The sequence below is a fragment of the Pleurodeles waltl genome, chromosome 5 (assembly GCF_031143425.1).
Source record: "Pleurodeles waltl isolate 20211129_DDA chromosome 5, aPleWal1.hap1.20221129, whole genome shotgun sequence".
In the NCBI taxonomy this organism is placed as follows: domain Eukaryota; kingdom Metazoa; phylum Chordata; class Amphibia; order Caudata; family Salamandridae; genus Pleurodeles; species Pleurodeles waltl.
The window spans coordinates 1,662,272,216-1,662,292,917 of NC_090444.1; the positions used below are offsets into that span (position 1 = coordinate 1,662,272,216).

General features: G+C 42.6%; 1 protein-coding gene across 1 annotated transcript in view; it reads right to left on the minus strand.

Annotated features, from left to right (window-relative positions):
- Nucleotides 1-20,702, minus strand: part of WDR35 (WD repeat domain 35) — a 267,899-nt gene that overhangs the window by 60,372 nt on the left and 186,825 nt on the right. The window contains exons 22-24 of the mRNA XM_069235987.1: nucleotides 17,648-17,780; nucleotides 14,751-14,861; nucleotides 9,520-9,684 (exon numbers count right to left, since the gene is read on the minus strand). Of these exons, the coding sequence (XP_069092088.1) occupies nucleotides 9,520-9,684; nucleotides 14,751-14,861; nucleotides 17,648-17,780 (409 nt within the window). The remainder of the gene's footprint in view (nucleotides 1-9,519; nucleotides 9,685-14,750; nucleotides 14,862-17,647; nucleotides 17,781-20,702) is intronic.

Below are 20,702 nucleotides of genomic sequence, written 5' to 3' on the forward strand. Positions count from 1 at the left end.
ACTTTGCATAATACATAATACAGGCGGAACCAAGACCTGCTTAGCTGTGCACAAAAGTGACCCACATCCGTCTCACTCCGCCAGGATCATGTCATCCTCTCACCGGGGGTGCAGTAGTGCCAGCAGTCTTGCTCCCGGGTGTTCACCCATGCAGCCGTGTATTTCCTTAAAGGATTTAATTTGCTTTGTGCTACAGTGTGGTACTCCTTCAACTTGAGCTGTATGTCCCTCAGCAGGCTCTGCTGTTTCCCTGTGTTCCCACCCCAGATTTGCTATCTCTGCCTCCAGCTGCACTAGAGCCAAGGCAGCCCTCTGGAATTATCCTGTTCCAGACACAACACAGAATTGAAGTCTCCACCCCATATCTGAGGCAGGTCCCCCCCACTGGGCTAGCGAAGTACGCAAGGAATAATAAAACTGTGTAATTGGGCCCATACACCCCCACCACCAATGCCGTCAACTCATCCTTAGAACACCGTGCCACCACATATCTGCCATCTGTGTCCACACACACTGTCATTTTAACACCCGATCCTCTCCGGACCCAGACCAGCATGCCCCTAGCATAGGTGGTGAAGCGGGCAGCATAGCAAAGTCCCTGCATATGGTGCTGTGTCAATAAGCCACTATCAGGCACCGGGTGAGCTTCCTGCAGTATGGCTATGTCAACTTTGTGCCACTGTAAGTATGCAACCACCTTGTGTATCTTCCTACAGTCATTCCGACCCCTGACATTCCAAGTGAGGAACTTTAGCAGCGAAGGGCTCTGGGTTTCCATTGCTGCATCTCGTGTGTCATTGACCGTTGTCTTGCATCTCAACCTATCCAGTCAAGCCAGCCAACATGGCCCACTCAGCCCGCAACCAATGCCAGTGCACATTGAATAGTTGTAAGAAACAGTACCCAGCCCCCTCCCACGCTGTGAACCCCAGTCACATTAACAGCAATATATCTCTTACCTCGAACCCACCCAGACCCATCCAAAAGAACCCCAAACAAAATTCGGTGGTGCACAAATGGGAACAGAAGTTACTTGGCCAGTCTCCATCTGCTGCAGGAAGCCAAGGGGGGCATTTAACAATCATAGCATGTGCTTCAAACATTAGATAATGGCTGCACATGTCTGCGTGCCACACCCTCCTCCACTGCTCCTCTATACACAGCCTTTGTCAGGCGCGGAGCCCCATATGTTTGAGCAAGAAACTCAGTCACTTTGCACTGGTATAAGGAGACACAGTGTCATTCTCTTGTTCACTCACCCTTCCGTATCAGTTCGGGGTGAGTCCATAAGGACACCTCCACCAAATAATGGAACAACTGTGATGTCATAATACTGATGACCTACCACTCTTCCGGTGTTACCAGAGCAAATTCAAAGAACATCTAAATTACAGTTACAGCGATCAGGCCCAAATTTGGAAACCACAACTTATAGTTCAGTGGGTGCTAGTCCTGCTCCTCCATATCTTGTGAAGCTCCAGCGTCACTATCCTCTGACCTGGGAGAGTGTCTTTGCACTCCCCGCATCGTATGCTGCTTGAGAAATTGTAGCTGTTTTTTGTCCCTGGAGGTCATCGCTTTCCTGTCCACCGATACCAGCAGATATGCGGGCTAAAGATATGCTGTACTACATTTGCAGTTCCTGCAACTTTAGATTGATCAGCATGAGCTGCCTCCGAGCCTCCTGGACCCGCTGCATGAAATCTCGATACAAAGATAGCTCTGCGACCCTCATGATGAAGGACCTTAAGTTCTCGTACCATGCAAAGTGCTGCATTGCAGTCTCTGTAATTCAAAAATCTCACTATGATAGGACAAGGTTTCGGCCCAGGCACTGGGCGCAGGGCAAGAGAGTGAAGGGCACGCTCAACCACAAAGATGTCTGAGAACATCTATTCTCAGGTTGTTTCAGCGTGAGCGGGCCTCAAGGTCCTCAGTCTTTGCCTACAACATAAAAAGGACTTTGTGCATCTTTTTTTGAGTCACTGAGGAAGTGATCTGTTTGTTCTCCACCTCAGAGACATGCCTCTCAACCATATTCAGGCGTTCCATGTGCTTATCAAGCTGTTTTGACATATGGTCCATCCAGAAGGACAGTGCTATGGATTTTTGTAAGACTGTGTTGCATAGCAGCCAGGATCTGGCGCAAAATTCAGTGTCCACCTCTGGGTCAGCTTTGTCTTTCCCAGATTTTGACATGGCTGCTCCGTTGTCACGAGTGTTTGGGCTCTTTCATAGGTCGAAACAAAGCTTGGCTTGTTACTTATCTGTTTAGCCCATGATGCCAGGTAGATTCCCAGCATACATACACATACTCTTCCAATTCATGAGATTCAGTGACAGCAGTCTAAAAGGTGTGCCCCTGGTGTTTCCGCTGCTCCTACACCTAAAGGCAACAGTCTACCACTGCTGTTCATGATGGAGAGTAGTTGACAACAAGCAATGACTGGATCCGAGGGGGTACCCAATGAAGGACACAAGCTATTTTATTACAGTGCTCAGAGCGACTCTCAACCCTTGGGCCACACAAAAGTCCTCAATGCCGCTCACATGCAAGGCAGTGGCTGTCTCAGTGGCATTCCCCGTAGAGCTTCAGGGAAGAAGAAGGGTGCTGCAAGTGCCAACAAGGTCTAATGGAGACGTTGTAGGATCAGTTACGTCGCGCCAATCCAGGCCCAACATGGAACTTTCACTTCTGGCCAGCACAGTGCAGTAATACAGCTAGCTAATGGCAGCCACTTACTTCTGGAGCAACTTCTGATTACAGTCTGCTCCCTCTACCTGCCTTTCACCCGGGCTAGCACCTTAGTGCAGTGTTGGGAAGACGTGTAGGCTCATCTCAGCCCCCAAACAGTATGATGTCACTCAAGGGGACTCTGGTCCATTCTCCAGGCCTAAAGCTATTGTAGGAAGTTGGTTCTGTATATACTATTTCAAAGTAGGAAATAGTGTGCACAGAGTCCAAGGGTTCCCCTTAGAGGTAAGATAGTGGCAAAAGTAGATAATTCTAATGCTCTATTTTGTGGTAGTGAGGTCGAGCAGTAGGCTTATCAGAGGGTAGTGTTAAGCATTTGTTGTTCACACACAGGCAATAAATGAGGAACACACACTCAAAGACTTACTCCAGGCCAATAGGTTTTTATATTGAAAAATATATTTTCTTAGTTTATTTTAAGAACCACAGGTTCAAGATTTACATCAAACACTTTAAATCTAAGGTACTTCACTTAGATACTTTAGGAACTTTGAATGAAAACAATATCATGTACAGTCTTTGTAAAAATGGCAATAAGCTATTTTCAAAGTGGACACTGCAAAAATCAACAGTTTCTGGGGGAGGTAAGTAAGGGTTAGTTTTGGAGGTAAGTAAAACACTTACAAGTCTCAGTCCTGGGGCATAGGCAGCCCACCACTGGGGGTTCAAGGCAACCCCAAAATTACCACACCAGCAGCTCCGGGCCGGTCAGGGGCAGAGGTCAAAGAGGTGCCCAAAACACATAGGCGCCTATGGAGAACAGGGGTGCTCCGGTTCCAGTCTGCCAGCAAGTAAGTACCTGCGTCCTCGGGGGGCAGACCAGGAGGGACACTAGAAGGCACACAGAGTACACCCTCAGCGGCACAGGGGCGGCCGGGTGCAGTGAGCAAAGCAGGAGTCAGGTTTTGTATAGGTTTCAATGGAGGGACCCGGGGGTCACTCTAGCGGTGCAGGCAGGCACAGGGGGGCTTCTCGGGACAGCCACCACCTGGGCAAGGCAGAGGGTCGCCTGGGGGTCACTCCTGCATCAAAGTTCGGTTCCTTCAGGGTCTGGAGGCTGCGGGTGCAGTGTTGGTTCCAGGCGTCGGGTCCCTTGTTACATGCAGTCGTGGTCAGGGGGAGCCTCTGGATTCTCTCTGCATGCATCGTTTTGGGGGCTCAGGAGGGTCATCTCTGGTTACTCACGGGCTTGCAGTCGCCGAGGAGTCCTCCCTGAGGTGTTGGTTTTCTGCAGGTCGAGCCGGGGGTGTCAGGTGCGGAGTGTAGAGTCTCACGCTTCCGGCGGGAAACGTGAAGTCCTTGGAAGTTGCTTCTTTGTTGTAAAGAAGTAGCTGGTTTTGAACAGGGCGGCTGTTCACTGGAGTTTCTTGGTCCTGTAGTCCAGGGCAGTCCTCTGAGGCTTCAGAGGTCGCTGGTCCCTGTCGGATGCGTCGCTGGAGTAGGTTTTCGAAGTTGGAGACAGGCCGGTAGGGCTGGGGCCAAATCAGTTGTTGTCTTCCTCATTCTCTGCAGGCTTGTAGGTCAGCAGTCCTTCTTCTTTCTTCAGGTTGCAGGAATCTGATTTCCTGGGATCTGGGGAGCCCCTAAATACAAATACTGAATTCAGGGGTGTGTTTAGGTCTGGGAGGGCAGTAGCCAATGGCTACTGTCCTTGAGGGTAGCTACACTCTCTTTGTGCCTTCCCCCTGTGGGGAGAGGGGCACATCCCTAATCCTATTGGGGGAATCCTCCAAACTCAAGATGGAGGATTTCTCAAGGCAGGGGTCACCTCAGCTCAGGACACCTTAGGGGCTGTCCTGACTGGTGGGTGACTCCTCCTTGTTTTTCTCATTATCTCCTCCAGCCTTGCCGCCAAAAGTGGGGGCAGTGGCCGGAGGGGCGGGTATCTCCACTAGCTGGGATGCCCTGGGGCGCTGTAACAAGGGGTGAGCCTTTGAGGCTCACCGCCAGGTGTTACAGTTCCTGCAGGGGGAGGTGAGAAGCACCTCCACCCAGTACAGGCTTTGTTCCTGGCCACAGAGTGACAAAGGCACTCTCCCCATGAGGCCAGCAACATGTCTGGTGAGTAGCAGGCTGGCAGGAACTGGTCAGCCTACACTAGACGTCGGGTATGTATTCAGGGAGCACCTCTAAGATGCCCTCTGGGTGCATTTTACAATAAATTGCACACTGGCATCAGTGTGCATTGATTGTGCTGAGAAGTTTGATACCAAACTTCCCAGTTTTCAGTGTAGCCAATATGGAACTGTGGAGTTTGTGTTTGACAAACTCCCAGACCATATACTCTTATGGCTACCCTGCACTTACAATGCCTAAGGTTTTGCTTAGACACTGTAGGGGCATAGTGCTCATGCACATAAGCCCTCACCTGTGGTATACTGCACCCTGCCTTAGGGCTGTAAGGCCTGCTAGAGGGGTGACTTACCTATGCTACGGGCAGTGTGAGGTTGGCATGGCACTCTGAGGGGAGTGCCATGCCGACTTAGTCATTTTCTCCCCACCAGCACACACAAGCTGTGAAGCAGTGTGCATGTGCTGAGTGAGGGGTCCCTAGGGTGGCATAAGACATGCTGAAGCCCTTAGAGACATTCCCTGGCATCAGGGCCCTTGGTACCAGGGGTACCAGTTACAAGGGACTTACCTGAGTGCCAGGGTTGTGCCAATTGTGGAGACAAAGGTACAGTTTAGGGAAAGAACACTGGTGCTGGGGCCTGGTTAGCAGGGTCCCAGCACACTTTCAAATCATAACTTAGCATTAGCAAAGTCAAAATGTTAGGGGGTAACCATGCCAAGGAGGCATTTCCTTACAGCCATCCACCGAGCATGGGCCAGCCGACTAGGCCCTCTCACTAAGGCCTCAGGTAGGCCGCATCTTATTATTCCAGGCAAGTTGTCCTCTGCTCGCACTCTGCCGCTGCAAGTGAAGTCCGCTTGGGGCCCCAGCACTGCCCGCTGGGCCTTTGAAGAATAGCACAGGCACCTCACTGGCATCCAGGGGATGAGACCTGAAAGCAGATGTCAGCAAAGAGGGGCACTCTAGTATTCACAAGGGCCAGAAGCCCCCCCATAGAACCACTGCAGCAGCTCCCCCACTGGGGTACCTGTACCTCGCATGCCGTCCTCTGGTGTTTATCAGGTGCCACATCTAGGATAGGCGGTCGAGGCCTCTAGCAGTGTTCTCTAGGTACTTAAGTGCACGTCGGTCCACACCCACTCAATGTGTACACTGCAGAAGGCTGATAGAGCCCCGACAGCTTCGGGACTCATGGCAGGCTCCCCCGATCCAGTGCTCAAGGTGGCAGTTGGCCATCTGCATCACAACCTCTCAGGCCCAGCCTTGCGGTCGGCACCAAGCTTTGTCTGAGGGACCAGCAGCAGCGTCAGGAGTCTCTTTTTTTCAGCTCCAACACATCACTTTTAGTTGCAGGCAGTATTCGGGCAGTCGCTGCTGTATCTTGGTCGCGCAAAGCACAAGGATCACTAAGGAGTGTTATACGGGCCAAGAAGCACGCTTGATAATGGCCATCTTCGGGACTGGCAAGCTCCGTACCCCGCAAACAGTAATAAAGTTAAAATCAAAATAATAAAAATCCCAGAATGAATTAGAAAAATATAGTGAAATTTAATAATCAAAATGACACCAAAATGACAAAATACAATAAGGGGAACCAGAGATATGATTTTTTAAAAACATTTTAATTAGAAATAGCACCAAAAAGCACAAAGTGCCAACAATAGCCAATAGTCATGGTAGAAGAGGACCTATGCAAAATTTGCGACGGACTGTGATGGCGCGCAGGTTGGATACACTAACCAGGTTCGTTCTGATCAAAGATTTAACCTCCTGACTTATGTCCTAAAGTCCCAATCAACCACAAGAGTATACTTCTAAAGCTCCTCCGGGACCTCACGGGAAGCACTTAGAGACTCACTGAGTGGCAGACGGGAGCCAGCAGGTTGGTAAAGTTCAGGTCCAGTGGCCACTAGTTAGCCGGACACTTGCAGAAAAAGGCCTCATGTAGCTTGTTGTGTCCCTGTAGCTTAAAAAGGAGGTCAGCCTTATGACTCTGGGAGTTTACTTATTTGTCCGGGTACATGAGAGAGAGCAGGTTCAGTCTTCTAGGCTCTTCTCAGGTCTCAGAAAGCAGGTTCAGTCCTCTTCTGAACTTCCACAGGTCCAGGTGAGTTCTGCAGTTCTAATTTTCAAGATGGTGAAAGTCTTCGCCCACAATAAACTTGGGTTCTAAGGGCTGGGTTTTGTGTGGGGAGTGTGCTATGGTAATCTAGTGTCCTCCCACATCTAGCACCAAAACCAATTTGATGCAGTCCCTGTACCCACAACAACCTCAGAGACGGTTGCCTGGTATAACAAAGCTGAGGTTTCAGCAAACAAACAGTGGACACACACAGATTGTTTGGGCATTCTGATTCCTTACTTTGAAGTCACCCCAAATATTACATGTAAACTTAGCAGGCCTGCCGAACAGGTTGTTACACAGTAATGCCAAAAAAGGTCCACTGTGATTGGGGGCTGCCTGGCTGGAGAGAAAACAGAAGGGCTCTGCCCAAGTGTCAGCTACCATTTGCCTGTAACAGTGAAGGCCTCTTCAAAGTGCGCCACAAATGTCATAAGAAATGTCACAGCAGACCTGTCGATCATGATGTGGCATTGAAGCTGGATGTGAAATGTTAAATCATGGTTTGATCCATGCCTCCTACAAATATATGTAAAGGGCTGCCCCAAGAAACAGAAGATGAAGGGATCTTGAAGTAAATACAGAAACGTAACTTAGGAAGATGCAGCTCTATCAGATGGGAGAATTGGCATGCACATGGTTGACGCCATTCATTAAAAGCAGTAAGCATGTTGGTAACTTCTTGGAATTCATATTTTCAACAAGGCAAGCTATAATTTCCTAGAAAATGAAGCGTTGAAACATGGGACTCATGCTCATTTTATTTCTTTTTGTTTGTTCATTTTTTTGTTTAAAAAAAGAAAAATAATGTGGGAGGGTTAGAGTGGCACCTCTAATATGTAACTAATTCAGAAATTAATTCCAACAATCTCAACTATCGCTATGGCATCTCTAGATCATTCCTTTTAAAAAGTGGAAGTACTCCAAGTGACTGACTGAAAGAAGCTGAAAATATTCTTGTGGGTCGATATCTTCTTACCTTGCTTCTATCAGAGATGCCCAATCATTAGTAGCCTTAATCACTGTGCTGTCAACTCAGACAGGAAATAGGGGAGATCAAATGATATCAAGACCTGGAATTTATCTGGTGGAGCCCAAATGTCACACATTTGCTTGTTATTCTAGTAGGAAGGGATTTTTCTGTGTGTCTCCTGTCTATCAGTATTTGAGGACAGCGGTGTTTGCTCAGGACTAAGTGTGTGTTAGACTCTGTAGTGCAATTATTTCTTGCTATCAATCTTGGTGTTAGGCTCCCTGTGGTCCACTGGCTGCTGTTGTGCATGTCTGGGTCTGTAGGCAATGTGAGAAGATTTGGCAATACTAGCTGAAAGATGTTTATTGTTTTACTTCACTGGAAGGGAGATGTGTTATCATCCATCAATCTTTCTAATTACTAAGGAAGATTTACTACTTACCGCTACTTAATTCATAGCTCAATGCAAATAGCGTATTGGCAAGAAACTATAGGGCCTCTTTAGCATATTTCTAAATTATACAAACGGCAAGGACTGACTTACATGAAATAAACACTGGAAGTGCTAAGTTAAGGCATGGTTTCTGTCACAGATTTGGCTGACTGACCTCTAAGAGGTTGAAGTGCTGAAGGGGCAGTATGTTACCACCTTAGTCAGTGGTAAATGGTCATTTGTCACTGGAAGTTAAAAGAAATTAGCTACTTTCGACAGGCAATGAATCAGCAATTGTTAGAACTATAGAGCACAACACCACGCAACACAGAAACATAAATCATAACAGGGCACAAAACAACAAACCAAATCAATCAAAACAGAATGCAATACAACAACCAAAATACAATGCAATAATGCAACACAATGCAATAATGCAACACAAAAGCGCAATACACTCAACTACACCAACATATCAAGTCAATCTAAGAAAGAACAAAGCAATGCAGCACAAAAACAACACACTGGAACAACCCAAAATAGCATGATAACACAGTTAAACAACATAAAAAGCACAATAGAACAAAGCAACACAATAAATTCACAAACACAACTAGACTAGAATTCAACACGGCACACTTTCACAACAGTATAACAGTGTTCTACAAACCAACAAAACAAAGCAAAGGCAGAATTAAAATACATCATTCAATATGTTGTGGTGTGTGTTTTTCTGTTTAGGTTTTTTGTGATATGGTTGAACTGAGTTTGTGTTTCTTGCTTAGATTGTGCTGTTTTGATGCATTGTGTTGGTGCAATGTATGGTATTACTTTCTTGTACATTTTGTTGTGCTATTGTTGCCTTACTGTATTGTGTTGTTGGGCTGTATTAATGTTATTGTGATGTGTTGATGTAGTATGGTGCTAGGGATTTGCTTTATCTCAAATCCTATCTGTCTGCTTAAATATGCATACAAATTCTTGTAGCACATTACCACCTCTACAAATTTGCTTTAATAGTATGCTGGTAAAATGTGATTGCACCAACTTCTGCCTTACTTACCACCAAGAACATGTAGTAACGCAGTCAAGAGATGTTATGTGATCCCGACCTATATTGCTTTAGAATACGAGAGGAAATTTACCTGATGCCATAACGTACCTTAAACATGAGCCGAGCAGCATCCAGGAAGTAATTTGCTTTACGGTAGAGTTCAATGGCATCCAGCGTTTTATTTTTTTCCAAAAGATGGGATGCATATTTAGCTAATAGCGATCCAATTTCTTTCATATTATGATTTTTTGCCAGTTCGACAGCTTTATTCCACTGGAAAAGAAACACTTTTTTATTTAATTCTGTCTTCTTGCTCATTTATCATTTTGCTCACAATGCAAAGTTTTGACAATAAACATATAAGAAGCACTTCTTACCCATTATGTGCTCAAAGATTGCTAGCAAATTAAAACAGTGTCATATAAAGCAGATAACAAGCGTTATTTATGCTAATCAGATATAAACAGTAGACAGCACTTTTGATCTTTGAAAGAAAATTAATTAGGGACTAATTTGGAGTTTTGCGGATGGGCTACTGAGTCACAAACATGACTTTTATCCCTTCTACCTTATAACAGGTATATTATATGCTGTGGCACGTGTAATAAGGCGGACGGGATGCCAGTAACATTTGTGACATAGTAACCCATCTGCCAAACTCTAAATCAGGCCTAGTGTTCATTTTCGTAAGAAGGGAGCAGTGCTATATACAGTAGAGGTCTTCAATATGCGACATATGCTGAAGAAAAATCTTTTTCAGGGCCTTACAACAAGGTCCTCAATCAAACTGAGGGCCTGATTTAGATTTTGGTGGTGTTAACACCAAGCCGCATCGGTAGCAGACCCGAAAAGTCTGTCAAGTAAACAGTGTTCCGCCTGCTGTACTTGGATGTTAGAGTGATGTAAGCAGTGGACTGGCGACAGGTAGCTGACTGGGGGAGAGGCAGCGGGACCCAGTGAACTTCGTAAAATGGCAGGGGTTATGGAATAGAGGTAAGTGACACACACACACACACACACACACACACACACACACACACACTGTTTCTTAGCCACATGCTCCCCCTGCACTACAGAACACACCACATTCACACCATCATCGATTACAATTCCAACACAACACAACCTGTACATGCTGAAAACACACATTGAAATAGATCCATGACACAACATACAAACACCATTGACACTGCACGCACACAAGACACAACCACAACAAACAACACTACTACACACCCATCTACACAAACTCACACACAAGCAGAACTACACACATCACAACAATGTTCGCCACACCACAACAACAACACTCACCTGAATGTGTCATGTGGCAACACAAGATACACAACATCGATCTCACATGCAAGTGACACATATACAGACAAACCACCCCTCCCACGCCAGCTCCCTTCACCGAAACCAGCCAATCCACACACATACACATACATGTACTGACTCACATACACAACACAAACCGACCAGTACTGGTGCCCTTGCAATGCACGCACATGGACACCGTTGACAAGTGGGAATGTACCGTCATTGTGGTGCCAGCAGTCATTTGGCGACGAATACTGACACCACAATGACATGTGCATATGTGTGCGATATGCGTGATGTGCCAGTGTCCCCCCACCCATGATGTGTGACACAATTGTCTCCCCGACATATGAATGTCACAATGATTTAAAAAAAATTATGTGACATGTATATGCCTGCATGTGTCCCAATCTCCTGCGCAGTGCCCACCCAACATACTCTGGCAATACGGCATCCCTACCTTTTAGTCTAGTGAAGCGTGGGTCGGTCACTGCAGCGATGACAGGTGTTGTCCAGTCAAAGACAGAGGTGGAATAGGGTAAAAAGGTGAGTTTTCACACCTTTGACCCCCCCCCCCCCCCCCCCCCCCAATTCGCCAAATCAGAAATGAAGGTCGGACCACCACTTTTTTCTTGGCGCTAAGGAACATCCAAATCTGCACTGTGGAAAGGGAGGTTGGGGTCCTGCCAGCATCCACTTTTTCCTCTCCCGCCATCGACACAGTGGTGTTTCTTGGGGGAGCCAGCAGTTTGAATGCGGGCTTTCGGCTATTAGACCGCCAACATCTAAATAGGGCTGGCAGACTGTCACAGAGACGGATGGGTTTTCAGTTGAAAAGTCGACAACGGGACTGTTACGCCAAGGTCTAAATCATGCCCACTGACTGGACAGTCATTTATAATATGTTGTTTGTTACATTGCTGAGTGACCACAGTGCCTCCTCTGAGTAAGCCTTGGACTGCTCTGCCTCACTACCATAAGGAACATGTGCTTAAAGGTGTACCTGCCTCCTAGTTTGGGAGTGTTCTATATAGTGACCCAAGGACACTAGAAGCAAAAATAAACAGTGGTTACAGTTAGGTTTCAGCAACTTATGATTGCTCTGGGACTCTCCTACCAATATGCCTTTTGGCCTGTTTAATGCTGAAAGAGCAGTGCTGTAATCCTAAACTATATGATGTGGAACCACTCCAGAGCTTAAGAACAAAATACATATGAAACTTAAATGCATATGACCATTACTTGCCAAAGCAATAAATATATTAGCTCTAAGAAGAGTATAATGATCTCTCTATTACTTTGTTGACAACTTTGTCTTTGTAATAAACAGTAATGAAAGCAGGATTAGGTCTGCCCTACTATGAATATAGACAATAAGTCTTGGTGTGTAACTCACTGGAGGTGATCAATAGAGTACTGACTGGAGTCAAGTTAACATGTTGATAGGGATGTACTAGCTCATATAGGCAGCAATGGGAAGTACAGGTTTATTAATAAGAACGTTGAAGTTAAACAAACTGCTCCTCATTCATTTGACCTATTTTCTTACTTTCAACCCTGTATGTATATATCTGCACATCCTTGACTTCATCAAATTGAATGATCTTCAAGAAAACAGCCCAGGAAAATATCAAAAAGGTTATGTTGTATGCACCCAACAGGGCTATATCAGATCCTCAACCCAATAGGTTAATTTGAGGGTTTTCCTCCCTTTACACACAATCATGCTGTTTGTTCCGGTTGGGGAAGACTGAGTAGGATACCAATCGTCCGACTCTCATAAAGTATTACTTATAATTTGTACAGGAACTGCAGTGAAGATTTGCAGAATATAAATCTTCAACTGTTAACTTTGAGGTACCTTTCAATTTCAATTGGTACAGTTTAGGAAGGCGCCACTCAAACATCTTTAAATTTAGGCCTCTCTCTCATACGGAATGTTACATTAAAACACAAACAGTGCTAAAGACTCTTTCTCTCACGTTCTCTAGCTCACTCAATGATCAAGTTGAAAAATGGTTGCAGCTACGAGCCCAAGATACTTTCTGAAACTGGGTGCTTTACTAGACATAGTGGACAGGATAAAAGGTCCAAAAGTGCAGCTTACAAGGAGTAGGCATGCTATTTATGTTTGAAATAAGGACCAATGTTCAATTATTTATTCATTAAAGAGTTTTATACTGCACAATACTGACCCCTGGGCAGCTTGAGAGTGCGTGGAGAGACACATAAAGAGTAATAACATGGACTGAATAAAACATCATAGTAGTGGAGATGTTCTAGCACAATATATCTCAGACCTGTGTAGATAGAGCTTTAAGATAGTGTAGTTTAATGTTAATATTAACAATATTGGTGAGTCTGTAATTTCTGTTAGACGGGTGTATGGTTGTTACGATCCTATACTCCTTTATCTGGCTGATCTACCTAAATCTCTTTTTGTTGAAGGTATTCATCCAACAATAAATTCTAGGGTGCAAATACCAGATTCCATGATTGTAACCCATTTGGTTATTATGGTGGCAACCCCTCTGGGATTGCAGAACATTCAATACATTGTTTGAAGACTTGTGTAACGATTAATGCTGCTACAAGTATGGCAAGACTTTAAGGGCTGTGCGTGAGAAACTGTTTCTTGAATAAGGAAAAACATGATCTAGCTATGTACACTTCTTGGGTTGATACACCATAGTGTAAATGGAGAATTCATACTGAAATACTAAAAAATAAATTGTTGACAATTAGCCAACTTTATCTGAGTTAAAATGCAAAACTAATTTTCTCCAAACAAAATTACTAAAGCAAATATTTCATGTAATCATTCAATAAACTCTCTTCGTTTGGTGCCTTTTCCTTTTGGGCAGTAGCTAAACATCATATACTGCTTGTTTCCACAAACTGAAGCCAATTAAAACCATTATAGTGGTATAGGGCGTAAAAGCTCTGCTTATAAGAGCATGGCAACTGGAGTTAGTTTTAAAATTAAACCGCTTGATGGATCAGAGAGATAACTTAGTGTACTAGCCATATACTTAGCTCTATGACTCTATAGAGAATATGGAATGTATAATTAATATTTGTTTATGGATGTTTTCGTGTCAACTGTGAGATAGCATAGGGTCAGCACAACCTGTTTTGAAGGTTCTGAAAGACAGAGTTCCCAAGGTGAGTTTTAAACTGAACATAAAAAATATGAACTCACAATGGAATCAGCCATGATTAACAGAACTCGGCCCTACCTGAAACTTTCATTAGAACGTTGGGTCTGCAGAGTAATTCCTCTCTTAAGGTCTAAAGAAGAGAGGGTGAGTATGCACTTTAATCAACACATACGCCCTCTCAACTCTCAATGCAGTCAGGAGCTTAATTATGGGGTTTTTGTTTGCCAGGCTTTACAAGTACAAGCACAATAGCAAATGTTTTAAGCCCTCTAGTTTTAAAATGCAATATTAGATCTTTAAAGGCAATCTTACCTTTATTGTGGTCTGCTTGAAATGAAGTAACCTTCTGTGGTATGTTTTACATTTCTAAAAAGATTTCTGTATTTGTATTAGCTTAAATACTTCATTTAAAGGTATGATGAACAATTGTCTGTTGCTTTGCAGATATCAGCAAAGGTCTAAAACAATTTAAAAAATGAAATTTTTGAGCTTTGCTTTTGAATTATATTTTAATTGAAAGCATTACAAGTAAAGCATCACTCAGTGATGAATTAAATTGTGCAAAGGGGGCCAATCTGCCCAAGGAACAAAGTCCCTGCAATAACGAACTCTTTTAAAAGGTGGTTAGAAAGTGATGACAATAAGGATTGGCAGAAAAATATGAAAACACTACCCTTCTATGAAGAGCTGTTACACTGTAGCAATCATTTTGGTGTAGGCGTTTTGATGATCCACTTATCTTATGTGAGAAATGTAATGCATAACATTGTTTGTACAAACAATTAAAAACTGAATTGAAATGTACATGATAAACTGTAGAAATCATGGTATAACAACTGCTTTATGGCCGCCTGTTACCTGGTTCAGATGTACACACGCATCGACTGCAGCTTTGGGTAGATTGCATTTCAGAAAGGCCGTTACTGCCTGCTCACACATTCCCACTGTCACAAACATGCGTGCTATATCCTGTAAGAATAATAAAATTAGCATTTTCTCACATAATATCAAATGAAATGTTCATGTTCATATTTACTTGCAGCTTACATTTCATATGAGAAACAAAATAAAATGGAAAAATTGACTAGCAGTATTGAAATTTGAATCCAAACGATTATACTGGACTTGCTAATAAGCAATTAATGCAAAAGAGAATGATAATTTAAATTAAATATACCCAACACCTTTTCAATAACATTTTAAAACTCAGAATTTACACATTGTATGTTTTTTCCTATGCTATGCATAGATTTCCGGATGTTTGGTGTTTTAGTAAAATTCCCAAGAACACTTAGAAAAGTAAGCCAATCGCACACAAAATTTCCATGCATGATTTTCTCCTACACCTGAGGCCTGATGGTTTAAAAATAAATTTCAATTGCAAACCTTGAGTTGCGCAAAATCACTGAGTTTGAGACTGCAAAAACCTCATTTGTTATGTCCAAAGCAACATCACGAGCCAGAAAAGTTTTTCCTTTTGGTAAGATGGGTTTTGCAACCAATACTGAATAGCAATTTGAAAGGAGTGAAAAGGGGGTTCCTTTCAAATTGTGATTTGATGACCTATGTATCAGTCATCTTTGATCAACATATTTGTTTTCTTATTTTTTTGTTAAAGCAGTGGCAGTTCCCTTAAGTAGCTGGTAGAAAACATCCTGCTATCACAAAGAAATACTAAAATCTTAATAAAGTAGAAACAATAACACTGCCACTGAAGTGAACTACCTTGTGTGAGCATGTGCTCCTTGTGAAAGAGCAAAATGCAGTCCCTCAAAGTGAAGTTACCAGTGGCTGAAGAAGACTTACCCATGGCCCCATTCTGTATGTTACAGTGGAAGGAATCAATATGTGAAATACAAAACAACAGGAAAATGGATGAAGAGACCTGGAGGAAAGCCCCTTTAACTAAGTATATTATACATATAAGTTTAGTAAAATAAAAAAGGTCTTGGCTAACATCAGACCCGAAAAAAAAGAGAGACACACACACACATCTTGGTTAACTTCCTGTGTTTGCTCAGGAAATTCCTTTTACATGGCCTATCAGTAATTAGGTTTGTTGGACCCATTTTAGGGTTACCTTGGTTAGCTGTTTATAAGCAAGACATGAAAGACTGTACCTGTGCAGTAGTCTTATAGTTTTAATTAACTATTGGTTTTCCTGTCATCAGGTGAAGGGGGAAATTCAAATAAATGTGCTAGCAAGATTTGAAAAGATAGGAGAGAGTCTGATAATACAGTTAAACACTAAGGCCCTCATTATAACTATGGCGGTAACTGACGCCTACCGCCACGGCAACAGCCGCAAATATATACTGTCGCCGTGCATTATGACCGTCAACGGAATTCCACCAGAAGGCTGGCGGAATACCATCGATGGTCATGGCGGCAGACGGCGGTAAGGTGGCGCTGCTGTCAGCAGCAGTGCCACGCCAGCAAAACACCGCCTACCGTATCATGAGCCATGATACGGCCTGGCTGTGTTTTGCTGGCAGACGCTGCTTCAGACAGGAGACAATTATATCTGTTAGAAAGGACAAACACTGACCAAAGTTGATGTCAAAGACACATAAGTGATTACCCCAACATCACACAACTGGTTAGGAACGGAAGCTGAGCTAAAATGTGAAATTATCAGTCATAACCACAAAAACTAGCCAATAATGAGCATAATATAAGAACAGGAGTTGTTGAAGTACGAGTAAGCAGAACTAGAAATCTTAAAATTCAGAACATTTAAGAATGCTGAGCATAATATCTTAGTGAATCCACAAACACACTGAAGGACAGTATCAAGCAGCTAAAAGAGGCTCCCCATAAGAGAAGCAAGGTCTAAATTCTCCTCCCTAAACTTCAGAGATCTGAGAGTGGGGGGAAGACGATCTTGCAGCAATATTCATAACCGCACACGGGATATTGGGAAAGTAGAGTAGTACTTTTCTCACTTCTGCAATTAATTCATGACTCTAATTAGAATAAAACATCAAGTGCTACACATTTTAAAAAAAAGATAAAGGGGAAAACAGCCCCAACCTAAGTGCCTTAAAAAACATAATTAGTATGTCAAAAGAAATCATCCATTTCTAGACATCAAAACAGAGTTTAAAAAAAGATTCTTTTACCATTTATGAGTCTGTGATCTTAGCCGCCAACCTTAAAGTATATTTAACACAATTTTCTTCTGTCAATGCTTGTAATTTTGTAATGATTTGCTATGGTGTCTGCGTGCATTACAGTTGAAGCACAAGACATTCCACCATGGCTCCAATAGCAGGTGGGCTTAGTCTGTGCCAGCAACACCAGTCTTGAGCACCCGCTGGGGGAGGTATAAGGCTTGTCCTGTGTGCAACAAGAACAATTGTGACTTTCACCACTGAACTCACATCCAAATGAGCAGGTCTGTTGCCACGCCAACCAACACCATCTACAACAATTCCCAGTGGACCTGGACTTCAGGTTTTGTATTCTCTCTTTTCAAGAGTACACTATGGGAATTTCAGTGAAAACTGCAACTTTTCAGATCACATTGAAACTTGATCATTGACGTCTAATGTGTGCACAACTATTCAAAATGGGTAATGTATTTTGTGCTGAGATTCACAGCAGTCCTCCTTAGTAATGAAGCATGCCCATCCGATGCCCACAGTGTTCCACAGGGATTTTCTTCACTATGATGTTCTGCCTAGTTCTACAATACCTTCACATGACAAAAAATACTATTTTAAAAATAATTTTCATTCATCATTTATACTCACAGGAAGCAACTTGTGGTTTTCGGGAAGGGAGTTAGCCAAGTTCTCTAGACCTTCATAGTCTTCTAACATATAGTAACATTCAGCCAAACGTTCTTGGTTTCTTCCTTGCACATAATACTGCACAGCATTTACCCTAGTAACAAAAGTGAAATAGCAAGTTACAGGTTTTAAAATACAACCACTGCAGCACAAATGTTTCACAAACATGCTATTATCTTGTAAAGTTACTTAAGTGTATATCTGTGTAGCTTATTAAACAGTACTTGTTTTAAAATGATTTTTATGAAACAAACAAACAAAGGGTCCAATGGTGGTGTCTAGACATGCATTTGGTATACTGGGGCGAAGATGGGCTGTGTCCTCTAACTACTTGGGGCCAAATTACGGGATAGCCACAAATATGAAGGACCTTTCAAATGATCAATTTTGTTTGCTTCAAAATAGCAAAGATTCACTAGACACTACAGCTTTATGAATTAAACTCAATTAATGAACCATTCCATGAAGTTTTACAGTAATCGTTATGAGAACATGGCAGTGCCCATTTTAAGAAAACACAGATAGTGACATGAAAAGGACTACTTTTTCCTTCCTCCACACAGAATATCTTGGAACGTCTATAGAATACCACATTCTTTATTTATTTAGTCAAGGATTAGAATCCATGAACTTGTCATATTTTTTTAATCCATATTTTACCATTAACCAATGGCAGGAACAACAGACAGTAATGTATTCTAATTTTCTTGCCTGCTAGATAAGGCATAGAAGAAAATATGTTTTCAAAATTAATGGCATGAAGGGCAAGTTGTCATTCATCTCATCTGATATACAAGAGAATGTTATGTGGCTAATTACCAAGTTGATTAAAGACAATAGGGAAATATATATACAATCAATGTCTAGACCCATCCAATGCATTTGTTCCTTAATATTGGTGTGAGCAGAGTGATAAGCTGAACTGCATACCTCATGATGCCATCATTACCATGGGTGGGGACTTTAATCTGCCCTTTCATGGGATCAATGTTAAGGTCTCAAAATGCAAAATCTGTCTTTTTAAATCACATACATTGATGCAATAATTATATCATGAGTTTGGATTTAAAGTTGGATAAAAGGTACAACATTCAGATAAAAGGAACCCTACTGACTTTTAATTTCCACATCAAAATTAGGGCGGGGATATGGGCTCTCACACAAAGTTAAAAAATGATTTCAATCAAACAAAGCAGTCCAAATTGTTACATCTTGTTTTAAGTTCAGGAAATATAAGACCCTTATTGCAGCTATTAAAGACAGTAGGGATGATATGAAAGGCAAAATAAACCTACGAGGCTATATATGACTCTAACGCTAAATTTAGTGAACACTGTATAAACAGTACTCTAGCTCTATATGGACAACTATTAGTAAATGTCAGAGCAAATGGAACTTTGCCACGACCCTTGGATTAAGAGGCTGAGATTTAATACTGGCACATTTGAGGCTCCATACCACATCTCCTCGATTCTAATTGCAGCTACTTGTCCTATAGTGTGGGTACAGCCTGAACAGAGGTAGGTTGGAGGTTAGCTCTTTACACATCAGATGTAATATGGAATACCTGGCTCAGATGGCAACCAAAGTTCCTTATGTACCTAGGCATCTGGTTTATTGATGACCTGTCAGACTTCAAAGCCTATTATGATAAAATAATGATTGATATGATAAATGATGCTTTAGAGGTATGGTCCCCCTAATTTATATTGTGGTCATGAAGGATAGGAATGGTGAAAATGACAATAATCCTAATGATAAATACCTTCTAAGGATAATGCCATTAAGACTGATGACTTCTTATTTGAAGAAGTGATCTCATTTTTAATGTGTTATAGAAATGCATAAGGGCCACAAGCTCATTGAAACAACTGAGATAACATAAAAACGTGGGAAGAGCCAACTTAGCCGAAATTCTTCACTTATCATTTAGCCTTCCATATCCACCTTGGCTCCCCTTGGTCTCAGTCCAGTGTATCAGATGTTTATGACTGTTGAACATAGAACACCAATGGCAATCACATTTACAATTACTCATTACATGTCCATGCATCTATAATTACTCACTTCTGCACTGTCAATCACATATATTCTTAATCAAATGCTAATTGGCTGTACCGTTTTCAACAAAGATTAATATTAAACACAGCTAATGCTGAACCCCAAAACAGAGAGAACATTTATCAACGAGCATAACGACATCTAATATGGCATGTTTGTAGAACAAAATAATAGAAATAAAGATTCCACATTCATATGGAAGACAGGGGAATCCAAAGATATCTTGATAATCAAGGATTACAGTTCTCATGAGTCACCCCTGTCCTTTGCCAGATTCCAGAGAATAATTGACCTAGATAGCCTGGAAGTTTCTAAATTCTTGAGGCTGAAAGTATCTGCCTCACAGGTGGGCAGTTTTGCTAAAAAAGATCTTCCCAATCTATTACTAAAACTAAGAAAGCAGGGGCACAATGTGTCTAAAGAGTATAAAATTCTGAGACACACTTGCCAATAATTGATCATTGTGACGCAAAGGAAATGGGAAGCATGTGATGAGCACAGCTCTAAAACCTCTTTCTTTAAGGCATATGACTGCTGATGTGGAATTTACTTTTCACTGAAACAGTTACTCCCAGACTAGGCCAAACAAAAGTACAGGCAATTACAGGTCTCATACCGGATCATTTTCTCTGGCATCAGAGGAAATCCAAGAAAGAAATCGGTCATATGTTACTTAAATGTGCATTGGTAAAACTCCTATGACAGGGAATCAGCAGTTATCTCAAAATATTTCCCTACCAAATCAAGATTTATGTCTAGGATCACAAATTCTCAGGCAACTTCCCAACAGGTGCCATGCAGATCTCATGCCAGTTGATTTACTGCATGCAATAGAAATCGAAACTCTGACAAAACACAAATCAACCTCGAAACGGTCCATACACATTGGATGGGGTTTTGCTTGTCCTGCATGCAAATTAGACACTACTGCTTTTGACACTCAGGCATCACATCT